This window comes from Manis pentadactyla, chromosome 4 (assembly GCF_030020395.1).
Source record: "Manis pentadactyla isolate mManPen7 chromosome 4, mManPen7.hap1, whole genome shotgun sequence".
NCBI lineage: Eukaryota > Metazoa > Chordata > Mammalia > Pholidota > Manidae > Manis > Manis pentadactyla.
The window spans coordinates 159,063,054-159,080,781 of NC_080022.1; the positions used below are offsets into that span (position 1 = coordinate 159,063,054).

The 17,728-nt window shown below is 43.6% G+C and overlaps 1 protein-coding gene across 4 annotated transcripts; it reads left to right on the forward strand.

Annotated features, from left to right (window-relative positions):
- Nucleotides 1-90: 90 nt before the first annotated feature.
- On the forward strand, nt 91-5,964 carry MRPS23 (mitochondrial ribosomal protein S23). Of its 4 annotated transcripts, none has more exons than XM_036879930.2 (5): nt 91-247; nt 767-937; nt 3,021-3,098; nt 3,279-3,405; nt 3,710-5,964. In XM_036879930.2, the coding sequence occupies exons 1-5, from the start codon at nt 204-206 to the stop codon at nt 3,860-3,862; spliced, it is 573 nt and encodes a 190-aa protein (XP_036735825.2). In that variant the 5' UTR covers nt 91-203; the 3' UTR covers nt 3,863-5,964. The 4 variants fall into 4 exon arrangements, with proteins under 4 accessions (XP_036735825.2, XP_036735827.2, XP_036735829.1 ...); XM_036879932.2 differs by having other exon boundaries at nt 3,713-5,964; XM_036879934.2 differs by having other exon boundaries at nt 3,623-3,747.
- The last annotated feature ends 11,764 nt before the right edge of the window (nt 5,965-17,728 follow it).

A 17,728-nucleotide genomic window follows, 5' to 3' on the forward strand; every position in this document is an offset into this window, starting at 1 on the left:
GTGTTCACGTCTGAGCCTGCCGGGTGGCCTAGGGACGCTGCAGTTCGGCCCATCCTTTGCTTCTGCCTGGCTCCGCTCTCCCGTTGGGGCCGCGGCGCCAGAGCGGCAATCCTGGGCTCGGCCAGCAATTTACGCCCATCTGCCTGCCATCGGCGCTTCCGGTTCCGGTAGCCCCCGGTCGCGTCTGATCCGAGGCGTCCGTCATGGCGGGGACGCGGCTGGAAGCTGTGGGCAGCATCTTCACGCGGTGTGTACTCGGACCCGGGCTGGGCTGAGGGCGCCTCCCCGGGCAGAGGTCCTCAGCGGGCCCCGCTCTTCCTTGGGTGGGTCTGAGCCGGCGAGACCTCCGGAGGGCCGGTGCTGGCGCCGAGGGAGGCTCTCTTGTGCTCTCGCCTGACTCTGAATAGTTGTGCTTGACGACACCACTCCTTGACTCTCTCACGTTTAAGATTGCACCTCTCCCCCTCTTCGGGTGGAGAGCTCTAGGAGGAGGAAGGAGGCCGATGGGCCCGGCTGGACCATCTCTGCGTTTTCCTCGACGGGACAACGGATGGGGAAGGCGGGTGGGACGCGTAGAAGAAGATAGCATTGTTAGGTTGGTTTGTAATTTGGAAATACCTTATCTCTAGGTGGGGAGCACCCCTGCTCTTTTCCGTCTTCCTGCTGGTCCATGAGCCCGCAGATGTCTCCGGTTGTGGTGGCTAAACTGATTCAGGGGCTTAGGCTGTTGTACATGACAGGCTTTCGTTATTTTCCCTTCCTTAAGGACTCGGGACCTGATGCGGGCTGGGGTGTTGAAGGAGAAGCCTCTCTGGTTTGACGTATATAACGCCTTTCCCCCTCTGAGAGAGCCGGTATTCAGAAGGCCCCGCCTGCGATATGGCAAAGCCAAGGCTCACATCCAGGACATCTTTTATCACGAGGATCGAATTAGAGCGTGAGTGCGAAGCTCATAGGGCGGGCAGGACGCAGCAGAACTTCGGAAGGAAAGGTTTAGCTAGCAGTCTGGTAACTTAAATAGGAATTGAGTCCGGGCTTGCCCTGTGGAGGTCTTATATATCTAGACAAACTAGGGAGTCAGCGCCCCTCCCTGACGTGAGAGATACAAGGTGAGAAGTAGAATCTGGCGTCCAGCAACAGGACTGATCATCTTGCAGTTATAGCTGCCTCTTTCTGCGCATCTGTTTTGTGGCTCTGCGCATCTGTTTTGTGGCAGGCACTGTGCTAAGCCCTTGACAAAACAAACATTATCTCATTTAGGCCTTACTCCAATCCTGTAAGGTAGGTATTCTTGTCTCCATTTTATTGATGAAGACTGTGAGCCTCGAGGAGGTCAAATCACTGGGAATTTACCAACAAACTATTTTCCTCAAAAAACTGTTGTCAGTTAGTTTTTAGTACCTAGAATTTGTGTAGTTACTTTTTTCTTAAATGTTAAGATAAGAGGTTGTGCCTAATTGAAAATAATACATATCCCTTATTTTCAACCCTGTTCTTGGATGTAAGAAAACAGAATTTACAGTCATTGTTCTCTGTTGAGGTTAAGGCGTCTTTCATTTTAGGTGAAATTTTTTTCCCCCAACAACACTCCTTCGAGATAGGGGAATAAATATGTTCTTGCTCTGCTTGGAAATTTTCAAGGTAGGACATGAGATTTTGGGGGCATTAAATACTTTTTAAGCACATTCAGGCCCATTGTATATACTTGGTTGAGATGCTTTTGAAGTTCATTTATACGTTAATTGTACTGTGTGGATCGTAGTGGAAGTGGGTTATAGGTCATTGGAGAATGTGGAATAGTTTACTGCTCTCTTTTATCATTACTGTTAATGCTAAAATAACTTGTATTTAAGTAGTTTTGTTAACCTTTATCTTTGTGGGGTTTTTTTTTGGTGTTTTAAAGAACATTTTATAAATAAAATGAGTTCTAGATATGTCAAAACCTGAATGAATGTAAAAAGTGAAATCATAAAAGTACTAGAAGAAAAAATGGGAGAATTAAAAAAATAATTTGAGTGATAAAGGCCTTTCTAAGCATCACATAAAACCCAGAAGCCATACATGAAAATACTAAAATTTTATGCATAAAAAAATGCCACAAGCAAAATCAAAGGTCAGTTGACATACTGGGATAAACTTTTGCAACATGTATGAGGAAGGGTTAATTTTCCATCTACATGCTATAAATATTCTTATTGGTGAATAATAAAAAGATCAAGTTAAAAAAATGGACAAAGACCATAGACAGGTCACAGAAAAGGAAATTCAGTTTGCTTTTCCATACAAAAAGATATCTAATGTGTTTTATAAGCAAAACAAAACTATAATGAGTTATAATTTTTCACCTATCAAATTGATAAAGATCAAAATGTTAAATAATTTGGTCTGGGTATGGGGAAATAGGCACTCATATGTTACTGGTTCAAGTGCAATTTGGCACAACTGCTTTTCAAAGCAGTTTGGAAGGCCAAATTACAAATGCACATACCTTGACTCGATACCATTTTTAAAAATTCATTCACAGACTTACTTGCACAATGCACTAAGAAATACAGATAAAGGTAATCATTGCAGTACTGTCTAGAGTAGCAAAGGGCTGAAAAAAAAAATCAGGCACTGGTTTGAAGTGATCTCTAAGAACTACTGAATAAAAAGGGCAAGATGTAAAATAGTGTTTACTATCCTCAGGGTTGGAGACAGGGAAGAATAGTGCATATATGCTGGTCTATTGGTAGAATATTCCTGGATGGATAGACAAGAAACTGGTTAGTGTTGCTTCGTGGGAGGGGAACTCAGGGGTTGGGGTGCAGAGGTGAGGAGTGTTGCTTGTCACTGGATGCCTTTTTGTAACGTGATGTATTCACCACATGCATGTATTACTATTTTTTAAAAAACTACAAAAACTGTTAGGCTCAGGCTTTAAGTCATGTTATCCTTCTTAGGACCTAGGAGTTATTTCTTACTTAATTCTTGGACATTATCTATAATTGGAAATTTATATTGTTTTTTGTATTTTCTAGGAAATTTTATGCAGCCTATGGATCTGGTCAAAAAGCTTTTGATCTGTTTAATCCAAACTTCAAGTCTACCTGTCAACAGTAAGCCATTTTATAAGTCCTGGGTCACATTTTTTTTTTTTTTTAAGGATTTAGTTATCAGTTTGAGGAGTATGGTTGAATTCCACCTGAGGAAAAAGATGTTCCTATAGCAAGATTTGTTAAGGGGATGCTTGATACTCTGTGACAGCAGACCTCAGATGTGACCGCTTGGAATTCCAGGTTTGTGGAGAAGTACCTTGAGCTACAGAATCTTGGAGAAACAGATGAAGAGAAGCTGTTTGTAGAAACAGGGAAAGCTTTATTGGCAGAAGGTGTCATTTTAAGACGAGTGAGGGAAGCAAGGATGGTGAGTATTTTATTACTAAAATTAGGATTTATCTGTTTATTAGAGGTGAAAGGAGAGCTTGTTTTTTTTTCCCTAACCTTGGCTCATGTTCCTAAACTCGAGGTCAAATCCAGTTAGACTGAATATACTGGAATTTTGTGCTAATGACTGCTGCTTGGAGCGAGTGAATTGTTATTAGGGCTTTTGAAATTGTGGTTGTGTAGAGATTTTTATTCAGTGACAGAATGTGCCTACACATATGCTCAGACCGTTAACTGAGTGAAAATGATGACATCTGTGTGATGTACATGTCTGGTCTTTTAAGCAGCAGGAAGGTGATCACGTTTCCTGGAAATCTGAACTCAGGGGTATGAAACCGCAAACTGTGTTGGGAAAAAACCAGCCTCTGAAAGAAGTTCCACAGAATCAGCATTTGGAGGCACCTGAAGAACAGTCGAAAGGTCTTCCTCCTACCTGAAGAACTTGTATACTGACATCTGACTGTATTCACTAGATGGACGTTGAGCTATTTTTAACAGTTGAACTGTGTAAATGTTTCTTGATCTCTAAGGCATTATATTTGCTGCCTTTTAGATCCTACTTCTAGGTTCTGATAATGCTCAGTATCGTGGTTTGAAAGAAGCAGTTATGTGAACTTTGTGTTAGAAAGGTATTAAGTAAAGAATTCCCTAGCTGCTTTGGAAGCAAATTTACTTTAAAATTGTAAATAGCATGAAGAAACCTTTGTAAGTGTTGTTTGAAGGGACTCATTCTGAGTAGCTTTGCTTAGATTTTTGTGTTAACATGTGGACTGGCTACATTTGATTCTCTGGCATGTTTCTCTTTTCTGGATTCATGAGATTTAACTTGCACATACAGTTGGTCCCTTAGCCAATATTTCTGCAGATAATCTTTGTATTTTTTGCTATTGAACTCTTGAGCTTTAACTTGAGAGGCCAAGCTGTCTTGGGCTTTGTGTAAGAGTGAGAACCTATCATTGATGGTAAGACAAAGGCCAAAACTACAACTTTAATTTGATGGGTTGAATGTGCTGGAGACAGTTAGCTTAGGCCTGAACATAATAGGCTGCTCAGTAAAGATTTATTGAATGAATGAATGAATGAATGAATGAATGATTACATCCAGTTAAAGACTGGATTTAGATGACATCTCTGTAGGTAACTGGATTGCCAAGAGAGGGGGCAGCTAATGTGGATGGCTCTCCACCAGCATCTACCTGCCTCCCTGGTTTCAAGGTGTGCATATAAGTCCTTGAACTGTCCTGCTTTCTTCATAGCTTGTGTTAAATAAATATCCCTTTGAAATTGTAGCCTTTGTGTATTTATGATCAAGCCAGTGATTTTCAGCTATGAGTAATAAGCTGCTTCAGAAATTCCTTATTTTAAACTCCATGTAGCTTTTCTGCCCTGTTGACCTTCTTGTGCAGTCTCCTCTGTCTCATGCAAAGGGCAGGGCCTACACCTCAGCCTGTACAACTCTGTGTATGTGGGTGCTCAGTTAATGGAAGGTGAATGAGTAGACGAGGCCAAAGCAGTTCTCGGCCATGCTGCTTCTGCCTGCCCACCTTTCTCACTGTTTTGCAATTCCTCTTGTTTGGGGAATGCTTTCCTTTTAGCTGGGGAAGTAAATTTCATTAATTAGGCAACATTATACAACCATTGGGTGCCAAATTCTGGGTCAGGCTTCTGCAGGAGGGCTTAAAGAGGTGGGGGAGATGATTCTGTTCTCAGAGGACCAATTTGGGTCATTTTTTTACTCCAACCCTTATGTTTCTGGGTTTATAAGGCAGTTTCTTTGCTCTAGTGATGAAGACATTTAAAAAAAGTTATTTGTTGCATAATTCTTTAAATTATACATGTACGTGGCTTAAAATTAAGGGTGAAGAGGCAGTCTCCCACCCCTAGCCCTCAGCCACCCATTTTCCCTTCCCCAAGGCCACCACTGTCATCATTTCCATTCCAGAAATGTTTTGGGTATATACATGGGGGGCACTGCATACTGTCCTTTACCTTTTTTTACACTTAACATGTCTCAGAGATCCTGTATGGATTTGTAGTGATTTAATCAGTGCCCGATTGACCAAAGTATGTTATTTCTACATTTTCTTGTGCTGCAGGTTGGCTAATAGCTGTGGGGGCGTTCCTAGCAGTGGTAACTTGTCTTCAGTTTGGTTATTATCTTCCATAGAAACTGCTAAGTTATATCCCACCAGTGATGTGTGAGAAGTCCTGTTCCCCACACCCTCACCAGTACACTGACTATTAAACCACACTGGGACTTGCATGCAGCAGGCCTAAGCCTGGAAGAAGGGAGGCCAGGCCTTAGCAAATCTTCTTTAGGTTGAATCTCAGTGATGAAAACATAGTGAAATGTGTGAGGTTTACTGGGGAATTCATAATTCTTCCCGGAGTTGGTGTGGGCAAAACGCATCATCAGTTCCCTAGTGTGGAGAGGATGGAAGGGTAACCTCATTCTTGCCTTTAAGTTGCTTAAGATCTAGTTGGGAAGATAAAAGTGATCTTCCAAATGATAAGATGAAGAGGAATCCTTTTAAATTATGTTATAAAAGTGTGCCAGGAGCCTTGAAGGGTGAGTAGGATTTGAAGTGTGTGTGCTGTTTTTCTGCTAGGCGTGCCTTCCCAGCCACCACTGTCCTTAGACACCTTCAGTTCCCTTTTCAATGGTGTTTCCACTCAGAAGCTTCACCTAATATCAACTCAAGCCTCAAGTCCCTTGCTGAGCCCTTGCAGACTGCTCTCGTGTGCACTTCACTGGTTGGCATACCTGGTCCACTGTCCTCCTGCCTGACTTAGCCTGGTCATCCATTCCAAAGGTAACTATTCTTCCCCTACTCAGTGTTGACAAGGGCAGAAGTTCTTGGATCCCCTGAAGCATTACTTATAGGAGTGGGCCCTCCACGTGGGTTTCCTCAGCTTCAGCTGAGGAAGGCATGTGTCCAGGTTACAGTGACATTTGCACAAGACAAGTCTGAAGCTCTGGGTTCTCGTTTGGGTTACTGCAGTTTTTACTGGTGTGACAGTCTCTCAGACTACAAAATAGGGATAACATTTCCCCTTTTGGCTTCCAGTTAGCATGGTGAGAATTAACAGATCATGAGAGCAAAGCTTATTTGTAATATGTGTCAGCTGCTCATTACTCTTTTGAGGAACATGAGAAGACAGGTTTGAACAGATAGGGTGGGATAGATCATGGTGGCCTCAGTAACTACACAGTTCAGTTGGGTATAAAAGTCTGAGCAGGGAAGTAATGTAGGGTCTTTCAAGCAGTGTTGGGTTGAAGGACAATTTGCCCAGGTGTGCTATAAAGAATGGGGTTCAGGGAGGGAGGGAAGAGGAGACATGCCAGACATTGGTCTCTTTGTGGCCTTTCCAATTGGAGGCAGACATTCCCAGGTTACAAACCTGGGTGACCGGGAGAATAGCAACATCACAGGCAGCAAGGTGGGGAAGAGAGCTGTGTTCTCACATACTGAGTTACAGGAGACGGTGTGGTGGCCACGTGGCAGGCAGAGAGGTGAGTAGGTGTCTGGGAGATGGGGAGAAAATATTTAGCACAGAGGTAAGGGTTGGCGCCAGAAGAACGAGTGGGCTCTCCAAGGGGGATGTAGAGAGACACAGGGTGGGGCTGAGCCAGGTGAATGCTGTCAGTGAAAGGACAGGAAGAAGTCAGCAAGGGGAACAGGTCCCACATCTTTCAGCATCTAAATAGTGAGGCTTATTTAAGTGGTTGTAGAGTTGCCAGGTTTCATAGAGTTCTTTGGTTTTCTTGATCGTTTGTCCTTAAAAAGGTAAGCCCAATTTTTTTTGTGTGTGTAATTTTGTATACCACTTAGTGCCATGTTCTCTGATAATCAAAGTGGTGTTACAGAAAAACTATGCCTCCAAAGGATTCCTGGTTTTGTTAAAGTGATACCCTTCTCTAAATAAACGATGGCTTACCACTTAAAAATGTTCAACAGATGCTTTTTTAAAACAAAGTCATTCAAGTAGGATAAGATTTTCTCCAGGGCTAGCACTGGTGCCTGCCTCTGCTCTTGGGAATCCAGACAAGGCACAGTTAAGCTGTGAGCCTCCTCATCCCTTTAGCCTTTCAGCTATGACTAAGCCTGACCCAGAACTGGGCTGGCAGTTTTCCTGGCTCCATGGGCACCAGGACATATGACATGATATGACTCTGATAGGGAAAGCATGGCAGCACTGCCTCAGCAGAAGGCTGAGAAGCTAGGAACAAGGAAAGGTGAGCCGTGTCAGGGGGAGCAAGGTTGTTACATGTTCCTGGTCTCTGTGTTCCTGAGCCGTATTCCACAACAGTCAAAAGGTGAAAGGACTGACAGACTAGGTTAGTCATGTGCTTTGGCCCTTTGATGGTGCTTGGTGAGGTGGATGCCTGAGTAGGTTCAGTGAGCAACTTGGCTGATGGAGGTGGGGAAAACACAGGGACTGGCTTCCATGTCACTCCTAGGGTAGAGCTCAGTGTGGCGAGCAGGTCTCTTAACTGGGTGAGCCCAGCACTGGAGCAGTGCCTGTGGAGATGCTGAGCCTGACAAGTGGGTACTGCCTCCATGACAATGACAACGTTGCTGAGGGAGGCGAGGGAGGCAAGGTGTTAAGTGTTACGTCCCCTACAAAATGTAGCCACCGCCCCCACCCGGACAGATGACAGAGGGGATTTTTGTTGAATGCTAGCTGACAATAAGATACATTTCAGGTATAGTTTTATTTTACCTGTGATTGATGCTTTTCTTTTACTGGAACTTAAATGTCAGTCACCTGACCTTCTAGTTCAGTTCTTTTAATTAAAAGATGGTTCTATTTATTATTTATCAAGCATTTTCCTTCCAGCAGTTAGTGAAAGGTCAGTGGCTTCAACTGATGCTTTGTTTTTGGTGAGCAGCTTAGATGAAAAAGATACACAGTCAATCTTTGCTGCCTCCTGTTTGCTCATGGGCAGGACACTGTTTAATAGTCACCGTGGCATTTAGGATCGCAGGCCTCTGGACCACGCAGAAAAGTGCATGTGCATCCCTTGCTGCTGAACATTCCTCCAAAAGTAAACATCAGGTTGTGATTATGGTTAATAATGAGATATTGATGGTCTGAAAATGTCACTGCCCAGGACCATGGGCCCCGGCACCGCGAGGTGGCGCTGCGCTCTCATGCTACTCATCAACAATAACTGTTTCCTTGCCTCAGGGTACCTTGCCTTTCAAGGTTGGCGCGTGTCCTTGTGAAATACTGTTGGTGGCTGAGATTTAGGAAGCTGAGGTCCTGGGGTGCTTGGGATAGGGTAGCCAGGGGAGCAGGTAGGCCAGAGGACGAATGACAAAGGCCTGCAGGGGAACCAGCACAGTTGGTGCCGTAATGGGGGTGGGAGAGGAAGGAGCTGTGTGAGCCCCTGGAGACTAGCCAGAGCAGTGTTTCCTAACCTTCTCCAGTCAGGGACACACCTGTGAGTTCGCTGTGGAGGACGGAGGCAGCGAACAGAGCAGGCGGGGAAGCAGTACGGAGCACAGGAAGGCACCCAGGCCTCGGAGGGACAGATCTGGGATTGAAACCCTGACCGACTGCTTTGTCTTGTGACATTAGGGGAGCCAGTGAATACCTTGAGTCTAAGTTTCCTTTTCTGTAAAGCAGGGGCCATAACATCTCCCTCACGTTGTTAGGTGGATTAAATGAGAGCACGCACCAAGTTGGCAACGCAGTCAGCCTCCGTTTGCTCTCCTCGGTGTTTGGAGGCCCTTGGCAACTGCTGCTTCCTCCTGGGTGGAGACAAATGTGCATTAGGTTAAAAGGGAGAAGAAACCACAAAATGGTATCTGTACCTTTTTACCAGCCACTTGTTTGACCACTTCTGTTTTCTCAACCCCTCCCACCTAGTAGTTACTATTTCTTTCATCATCTTCCAACCTTCTAGCGCAAAATCAATCTATTAAAAGAAAAAATAAAGACAAAGGAGGAAACCAAAGAACATTCCGGGAACTCGTCCACTGTTGGATACCCAGTGCCAGTGGTTTCATGGAAAAACTTGCTTTTGTTTAGTTACCTCTTAGGCAGACGGTGTGTGTCTGCACGTGCGTGTAGAAACCACTGTGTTAGTGGCATTCCCCCATCCCTTCTTTCCTTCCCCGTTGGTACTCTCCCTGCCCTCCTTGTGGTGAACTTCCCTCCTTTCTTTGTCCTCCCTGGAGACCCTCCCTCTAGGGTCACTACCTAGAGGTCCAGCAGGAGAATATGGGTCCAACCTCAGGGACATTGTTCCTGGGACCCAGGGCTGCTCTGCTGTTCCGGGGGCAGGGGTTTCTGGTCCCCCTCCCAGTGAAGGGGGCTAGGGGTAGAATGGGAGTGAGGTCTGGGGGTCAGAAGGATCTATTTGTGCCCTTCTCACTGTTCTGCACCCCCCTTGCTTCGCTTGGCCCTGGCTGGTTTGCAGGTGGGCTGCTGAGCCTCTCTGGGCACCTGGGATGCTAGGTCAGGGCAGCACAGGGGCTGAGAGTGCCACCCAGGTGCGTGATGAGGAAGAGCTCTGGTCTCTTCCCGCTGGGTCTCAGTGAAAAGAACTGGGTTCAGATCCTGTTGCTGTCACTCCTCGTGTGACAATGGTATTGGGCAACTCACTTAACCCTTCTGAGCCACGCCCAGTCCCAGCATGGGTCTGGAGTCTTAGAGCCCGGAAAGTGTATTTGTTGAATGAATAAATGAAAAATGCAATGGTTTCCCAACAATAACATGGGGATAATGATATCTGTACCAAGGACATTTTATTTTTAGGGTGCAGAGCCCAGGCTGGTTGTGGCACAACTTTAAAGTCAAGCTTTCTTCAGTTACACGAAATAAAGATGCTGAGAAGAAAATGGCTGTGGAACTGCTGGTGTTGGGGTCCCCCAGGAGGGGAGCAGAGCCAGGGCATGTGGACTGAGGAAAGGCATAGGGCAGGCGAGGATGACTGGGCTAGTTTCTGCCTGCTGAAGAATTCTGCTGCAAATGCCAGATTGTTCTTCAAACCCCCTCCTGGGGTGCTCAGTTTCAACCCTAAGCATGCTCAAGATTATCTCCTGAATATTAAACATGGAGAGAGAGGAATCCTGAGCTTTCTCTCCAGCCCCTGGCTCCTGCCAAGGGAGGTGAAATGGCCCTGTTCCATCTCAGCCCTCCTGGAGCTTATCACCTTCCTCCAGTCTGGCTTCCCAGGAGTCATGCCCCTGCCCTAGCATATACGTCACAGGTTCTTCAAGGCTTCCAGCCCCCTACGGGTGTAATTCAAGGGACACTGGGCTTGCTTAGCACCTGCCAGGAGCCTTGGGCTGACTCCCAGCACCTGCATGGTCTCCCTTTTCAGCCTGCAAAAGGGAGGGCTCAGTGCCCCCATGCCAGGCTCACCTCAGTGAGTGTGACTGAGCCCCATCCCCAGGCTCCCACGCAGCCACACGCATGGCCCCTGTGATTAGAACAAGAGGCAGCTGACTTAATCCCAGAAAATTCAATTTAAATCCTAAGGAGGCAAAGCTTGACTTTGGCAGCCCTGCCCCATCCCTACTTTAGCACTTTTGAATGTGTGAGAGAAAGGGGCAGGGGGGACAGGCCAGGTGAGTAGGAGGGGTCTGGGAACCTGAGCTGTAGGCAGGTAAAGGGAGCCAGATTGTTCCACAGGCCTGCAGCCTCCGGCCACGTCTCTTCTGGCCTCCAATACAGCACGCTCTCAGGATTGGACCTGTCCATGCCTCTCCTTTTGATTATTGAAGTGCCCAGACTGGCTTCTTAAAAGAGCTACTTGGAATACCTGTAGGTCAAATTTAGGAAAATCTCATCTACAGGTACTAGTTCTCCTGAGCTTTTGGCTTGAAATTAATAATTTTATTATTTCCAATGTAATTAATTTGATCAATATTAATATAATAATAATGTTAATGAAAGACCATAGATGCTTACTGTTCAACTGACATATGCATTGCCAAATCCCAAAGGGTTACTTTGAGATCTAAAGGGCCTGAATGTGCTTTACTGTTACATTGAAGAGAATAAAACTTTTGAGGTATAATCAAGGTTTCTTATCTGTGAGAACTCAATCACCCATAGGCAGTGTCTGCCTTAAAAAGAAAAAGACCTGAGTGTACTGCCACTGTGGACTGGCATTTGAAAGTAGCTCTTTTCTCCCCAAACCGAGGCAGGAAAGGACATGGGACAACTGCCACAGCACCGGCTAAGTCCCCCAGACACCCAGCCTGGCCCCAGCTCATCCACCAATTGACTGTGTGACTTCAGAGAGTCATTAAACCTTTTTAGCCATTTGTAAATAAGGGGATTTGAAGAACAAGACTTCAGAAATCCTATTATTTGGGTCTACAGGTCCAAGAAGAGCTGCAAAGATGGGGAGAACAAGCACATTCCCAAACTTATTAAATAGTTATTTGAATCTTTCTACTTTTAAAATTTGGATTATGAAACTCCCATTAAGGTGGAGAACAGTATGACAGTCCTCCATATGTTCATCCTGTAGACTCAACCATTATTAATATTTTGCCATATTTGCCCATCTTGCCCATTCTTGGTGTGGCTTTTGTGCACTACTTCTGCTTAAACTTTAAGTAACATCTCCATCTACTTATTTTTATCCTAATACATATTTCAATAAGCATTCTTTTGTCTATTCGCCCTCCTTTCTCTTTTGCATGAAGCAGTATACAAATATATAGAAATCAGACAAGGCCCCCCATACTGAAAAGCACAGTGCATGGGGCTGCCTGCTGCCCCAGTCCTAGACCTACAGGCTTCCTGGCTCTGGAATTGTTCAGGCTGCTATTATCAGTTGTGGCTAACATTTGCTGAGTGCTTACTATGCGATAGGTGCTCCTCACATATTATCTCACAGCAACTCCATGAATAGGACCATTATTCCCAGAACCATCATTCACATGAGGTGGTCTGATGCCAGAGTCTACACCCTCAGCCAGGGCCTCTTTCTGGGCTTACACTTGGGGTGACTTGGGCTGCACCCTGCACAATGCTAGAGGGCACCATTTGCACAGCAATGTGAGTGGTGCCCCCTGGAGTTGTGCAGTGCAGTGGCCCTCCCTGGTCTTCTACTAAGTAAGACCTTCAAGAAAATGCTTTCTACCTATTTGAGAGGCTTGGAAGGGTAGACCCCACTACCCACTGGGGGGCCCTTTTCTGTTCTGGATTTATAGGGCTTTCTTAAGGTCATGGTTCTTTATGTTTTCAAATCCTATCGACATGAAAGCCCTCCCACCTATATAAACATTTGTTTAGGAAGGGAGAGCCCAGCATGGGCCCTGCGTGCTGACACCAGCCATGTAAGGGCACGGACTCAGCCGCTGTTCGTGGCTTTCCCCCTTGGCCACCGCAGACTTATTGAGCAATATATTATGAGTGTGCCTCACTCTGATGATGTGTTATGGATAAATCATTAAGGAGGCAGCTCACCGCAGTGATGTATTGGTGTAATAGATCATCAGAGTGAAGTCTTCTGCCTACACACGGGCTGGCTCAAAGGGTGGTGTCATTCAGGGAAGAATTAGCCCAGCAGCAGCTCTGGCTTAATTACAGGATAAAAGGTTTGTGAATGATAGGCTGAAGTCTGCAGCACCAGCGTTTTGATTCTTGATGTAAAAATATAATTGGGCTTCCTGAGAGAATTTTTGATTATTTTCAAACAGCCTTCTGCTTTATCACAACAGCACAACTTGCCATGTGGCTGCAGGGGTACCTTTTACTGGGGGGATCTCCAGGCCCTTTCCACATCTGAATTATTGTTGTCCTTTGAATTTGTAGGTCACAGAATGAGTTAAGGGAGATAAAATCCAGAAGGTCTGCCTTTAGGTCTTCAGAATGGTGTCCTTAGCAACCAGACCTTTGGAATTGAGTGATTTATTCAAATCATCATTAACTAAGGCGTGGTTCTTGACGAGATCTGTGTGCATGTGGGGAAGAGGGAGCAGTCTTTGAGCACGTGTGTGCATGTGTCTGAGGACACCAGCATCGTAGGGATACTAATAATCACTATGTTTATCGGACACTTAATGTTGTGCTAAAGGCTTTGCATGTGTTATTTAATCTCATTTAATCCATAGGACAACATTGTGAGATGGGCATTATTATTGTTCTTCTCATTTTCCAGTTGAAAAAAGCAGCCATGAGCCGGCTTTGCTGGCCAGGTTGCACAACTGCTCAGTGACAAAGCAGTGAGCCTGATCCTGCAAGTGACTCACAACCCTCCCTTCCCACCTCCAGATCCCCCATGCCTTTGAGGACCCTCAACCAGTGCTTCTGTGAATTGCATACCTCAGCACAATTAAAGACATGTCTGTTGAAAAATTGATTATTTTGTTTTAAGAAACATAAACCAAACTTCAGGTCTCAGTAGGGGTCCCAAATTTGGTCTGAGTTGGTTATTTCTGGACAAACTTGTAGGATGACTCAAACAATGGAGGCTGAACTATTTGGACCAACTCTCCCACTTGGAGATGACCATAAAGCTGCACAAAATATTTACTGAAATCTTAAATAGTATTAAATTGCTGACAAGATAATTGGTAATTGTTGACAAGACTAGGTCAACAGAGGTGAAAGAATAGGGACCAGAGAGGTGAATAGGCACAGAGGCCACTTTTGCCCTGAAGCTACTGATCCTGGATGGCCTTGCAGCCCACTGGAAGAGGGCAGGACAGAAGCCAGGAGCCAGCCCAAGGAGAGGAAGCCCTCTCCACAGTGAGCCAGGACCAGGGCCACACCAGCAGGTGAGGCTGACCTGGAAGTGGAGCAGCCTTCACACAGAATTGCAACCCCAGTTCCAGTTACCCAAACTGTCCAGGTCCTGAAGATCTATGGCCTTGGACTTGGTTTTAGGTGGGCCCAGAATGGTATGGCTCCAGTGAATTAAGAAGCAGATCTCTGGGCATAGCTACTTTTACATTAGGTAGGCTTCATCTTATCCCTATAAATAATTTAAAAAATATTGGACTACAGTCAATAATGACCAAGCACACAAGGAAGCCTGACTCATGAGTGAGAACCAGCAAAAATAGGCGATAAGGGCAGATCTTTAAAGACTTTCGATACTGAAACCATCAGACTATAGACAATAATAAATGACTTTCTTCCTTATTATGTTTAGATAAAGAAAAGATAAGTTTCAAGTTATCTTTGGAAAACAGAAAGCATTAAAAAAAGAAGGTGTTATAAAACAAATATACAGCTATGTATCCACCATTTCTCCCTCCCATGCTACTGTATCTCACCATTCCCCTAAGAAGAAAGATATTCTGGGCAGCAGAATTCAATATGGAAATCTCACTTGATTTGGTATTAGGCAAACTAGAAAAGGCATTGTCCTGTCCTCAGTATGTTTATTTTCAACAAAGAATGTCAAACTTAGAACTTCCTTTTGGCTTTTATTTGTGACTTTAAAAAACTGTAATTTGAATTTTATTATTAATATGGGAGAAATACCTTGAGACAAATTGACTGAAAAACCTTGAGAATAAACAACAGACAATATACCACACTCCTATTCTGCATTAAAAGGCCCATATTTTTAAATTGCCATAGGGAAATATCATATTAAATTTGATAAGTAAATATTAAAATCTAAGTGGCTAGGATGCTCTGATGTATAGGTGACATTGCTAAAAATCCTTAGGCTATCAGACTATAACATCATAGTTAAAAACAGAAGCTCTACCTCAGACAGATTTGATTGGGGTTCCAGCTCTGACATAACATTTCATAATCTTGGGCAAATTACTTGACTTCTCAGAGCCTCAGTTTGCTCATCTGCAAAGTGGGGATAATCACAGCACTGCTCCTGCTTTCAGGGGGCAAGAGTCAAAAAAGAGCCTGGATGGAAAGAACTTTGCATTCGGCAGACACATGAAATTTGCCATTGTGATTTTAGCTTCTTGGAACAGAATTACTGCATCCAGGTGAAGTTGGCATTTGCATTTTGCTTGTATTTACATCCAGGAAGGCTTTATGTAACGAGATTGATCTCCTATGTGTAACTAGTCAGAAAAACTCTCTTACCATGAAAAATTGATGAGACTTGATCCCTAAGGACCAGCTCAGGGCTGCCAGGCTTGGCCATTTCTAGCAAATTTTTTGATAAAGAAGCCACTTATTCTGGCCTCTAAAATCAAGGACATCTCCTTGTGAAGGGTAGAAATCCAGGTGAGGTAAGATTGATAATCCTGCATTGCAGAATTTATTAAAGATGTCCAGATTAAAAATTGGGTTGCCTGTCAATCAATCAGCCTGTTTTCTTCATTTTTTTCTGTCATTTACTGAAAATATTCCTGTATGACACTGAACCCCCTGTAGACATCATAAATGCTAATCTCCCTTCCCTTCCCCTCAGAAGGACAACTGTGGTTGTGTTCCCTAACAGAGGTCCCTGGATTTGCCCTTGTCCTTTGTTTCCTCCCGTTATTATGGCATTGAAGACATTATCCATTCTTGTCCCTACTGGCCAGCTTCAGTGGGTGGGACCACTCACCTGCATGAGGAATCAGATTACAGAATGGTTGAAGGAGAGAACCAGGCCATGCCGGTTCTCTCCTTCAGCTATCAGACCATAACATCATATTTAAAAACAGAAGCTCAACCAGGAGAGAACAGGCTGATTGATTGACAGGCAACCCAATTTTTAATCTGGACATCTTTAATAAATTCTGCAATGCAGGATTATCAATCTTATCTCACCTGGATTTCTACCCTTCACAAGGAGATGACCTTGATTTTAGAGGCCAGAGTAAGTGGATTCTTTATCAAAAGATTTGCTAGAAATGGCCAGGCCTGGCAGCCCTGAGCTGGTCCTTAGGGGCCAAGTCTCATTAATTTTTCATGGTAAGAACAGGAGGTAGTTGGAAGGCCAGAGAAACACATAACTCATATGCATGTAGGAATCAGAGTTGGAGCCCAACAGGGAGGAAAAGTAGGAGTTGAATACAGAGCAGGCTGAGTGGAAGGGAACCTGGTTGTGGGGCAAGATCATTCCAAGAATGCTTCTAAGCCTGATGGAATCTAGCCATGGCATGCTGGATATGTGGGATGGCTAGTTTTTGTTTTTCCCTTTCACCTGAAAAGTCTTGGACCATCCTTCCCAACTTAATATATATAGTTAAGGCAATTCTAATTAGATCACCTTGCAGTTTTTATTTTTACATTAATAACTTGTTAATAAAATTCATCTAGAAGGTAACTGAATGAGATTGGGCCAATAAATTTTTAAAATATCAGAAGGTGATATTATCTTACTAGCTATCAAATATACTACAAAGCAACAATAATTAAAACAGCATGATGAAGATATGTGAATAGGCAATTAGACCAGGGGAGTAAAACAGAGAATAAAAAAAAAATCTGTGTATATATAGATATTAAGTATATGACAAAAGCATTTCATATCAGTGAGAAAAGGAGGGTCTATTAAATAGTGTTGGAAATAGGTTGTGAATTTCAAGTTGTCAAATAGGTTGGAAAAATTTAAATTTAGTTCTCTTAACAATACTGTACCAAATAGATCAAATCCCAATAGATGAAAGATATAAAAATTAAAATAAAAAATTGAAAGTACTGAAAGATAATATATGGCCTTTTGAGTATGACATGATGCCCACATGACAGAAGAGAAAGAGTGACAGTTCTGACTATATTAAAAAAAAAGTGACAAGTTCTGTATGGTAAAAAATACCACAAACAGAAGTTAAAGAATGGTAGAAAATGTTTTTAACATATATACTAAAGAAAAAAATTAAGATTGTAATATATAAAGAGCTGCTACAAATCAGTAAGAAAGAGAAATTCCATAGACAAAAGAGCTAGGGTGATGAACTGGCTATTCACTGAAGAAGGAATACATGCAGTATACAAAGCATGAAAAGACGCTCAACCTCAGCAACAATTAAAACAAACTACATCATTACAAAATGAGATGCATTTTCCCTGTCCAAACTGACATTAGCCAGATTGCTAGTACTGTGTTTGGAAGGATACAGATAAAAAAGGCATTAGTAGTTGAAATGAAAACTTGCTGTAACATTTTTGAAGAGTAATTTGGCAATATGTCAAATTTAAAATGTATTTGCCCTTTGACCCATAAATTATTCTTTGAGGAATTTATCATACAGAAACCCTCCTTCAAGAGAGAAGAGATGTATGTATAACTATGCCTTTGTGGCATTATTTGCTATAGAAACACACTGCATATAATCCATCAGAGTAAGAGAGGCTGGGTAAATTGTGGAATATCCATACAAGGGAAAACTATTAGAATAGGGCTGATCTATATCCAT

What these genes read in the sequence shown, in the direction of transcription:
- MRPS23 (XM_036879930.2), top strand. Translation starts at nt 204, where the DNA reads ATGGCGGGGACGCGGCTGGAAGCTGTGGGCAGCATCTTCACGCG. An exon ending in CACGAGGATCGAATTAGAGC is followed by an intron (nt 938 to 3,020) that starts GTGAGTGCGAAG and finishes TGTATTTTCTAG; the next exon opens with GAAATTTTATGCAGCCTATG. An exon ending in GAGTGAGGGAAGCAAGGATG is followed by an intron (nt 3,406 to 3,709) that starts GTGAGTATTTTA and finishes TGGTCTTTTAAG; the next exon opens with CAGCAGGAAGGTGATCACGT.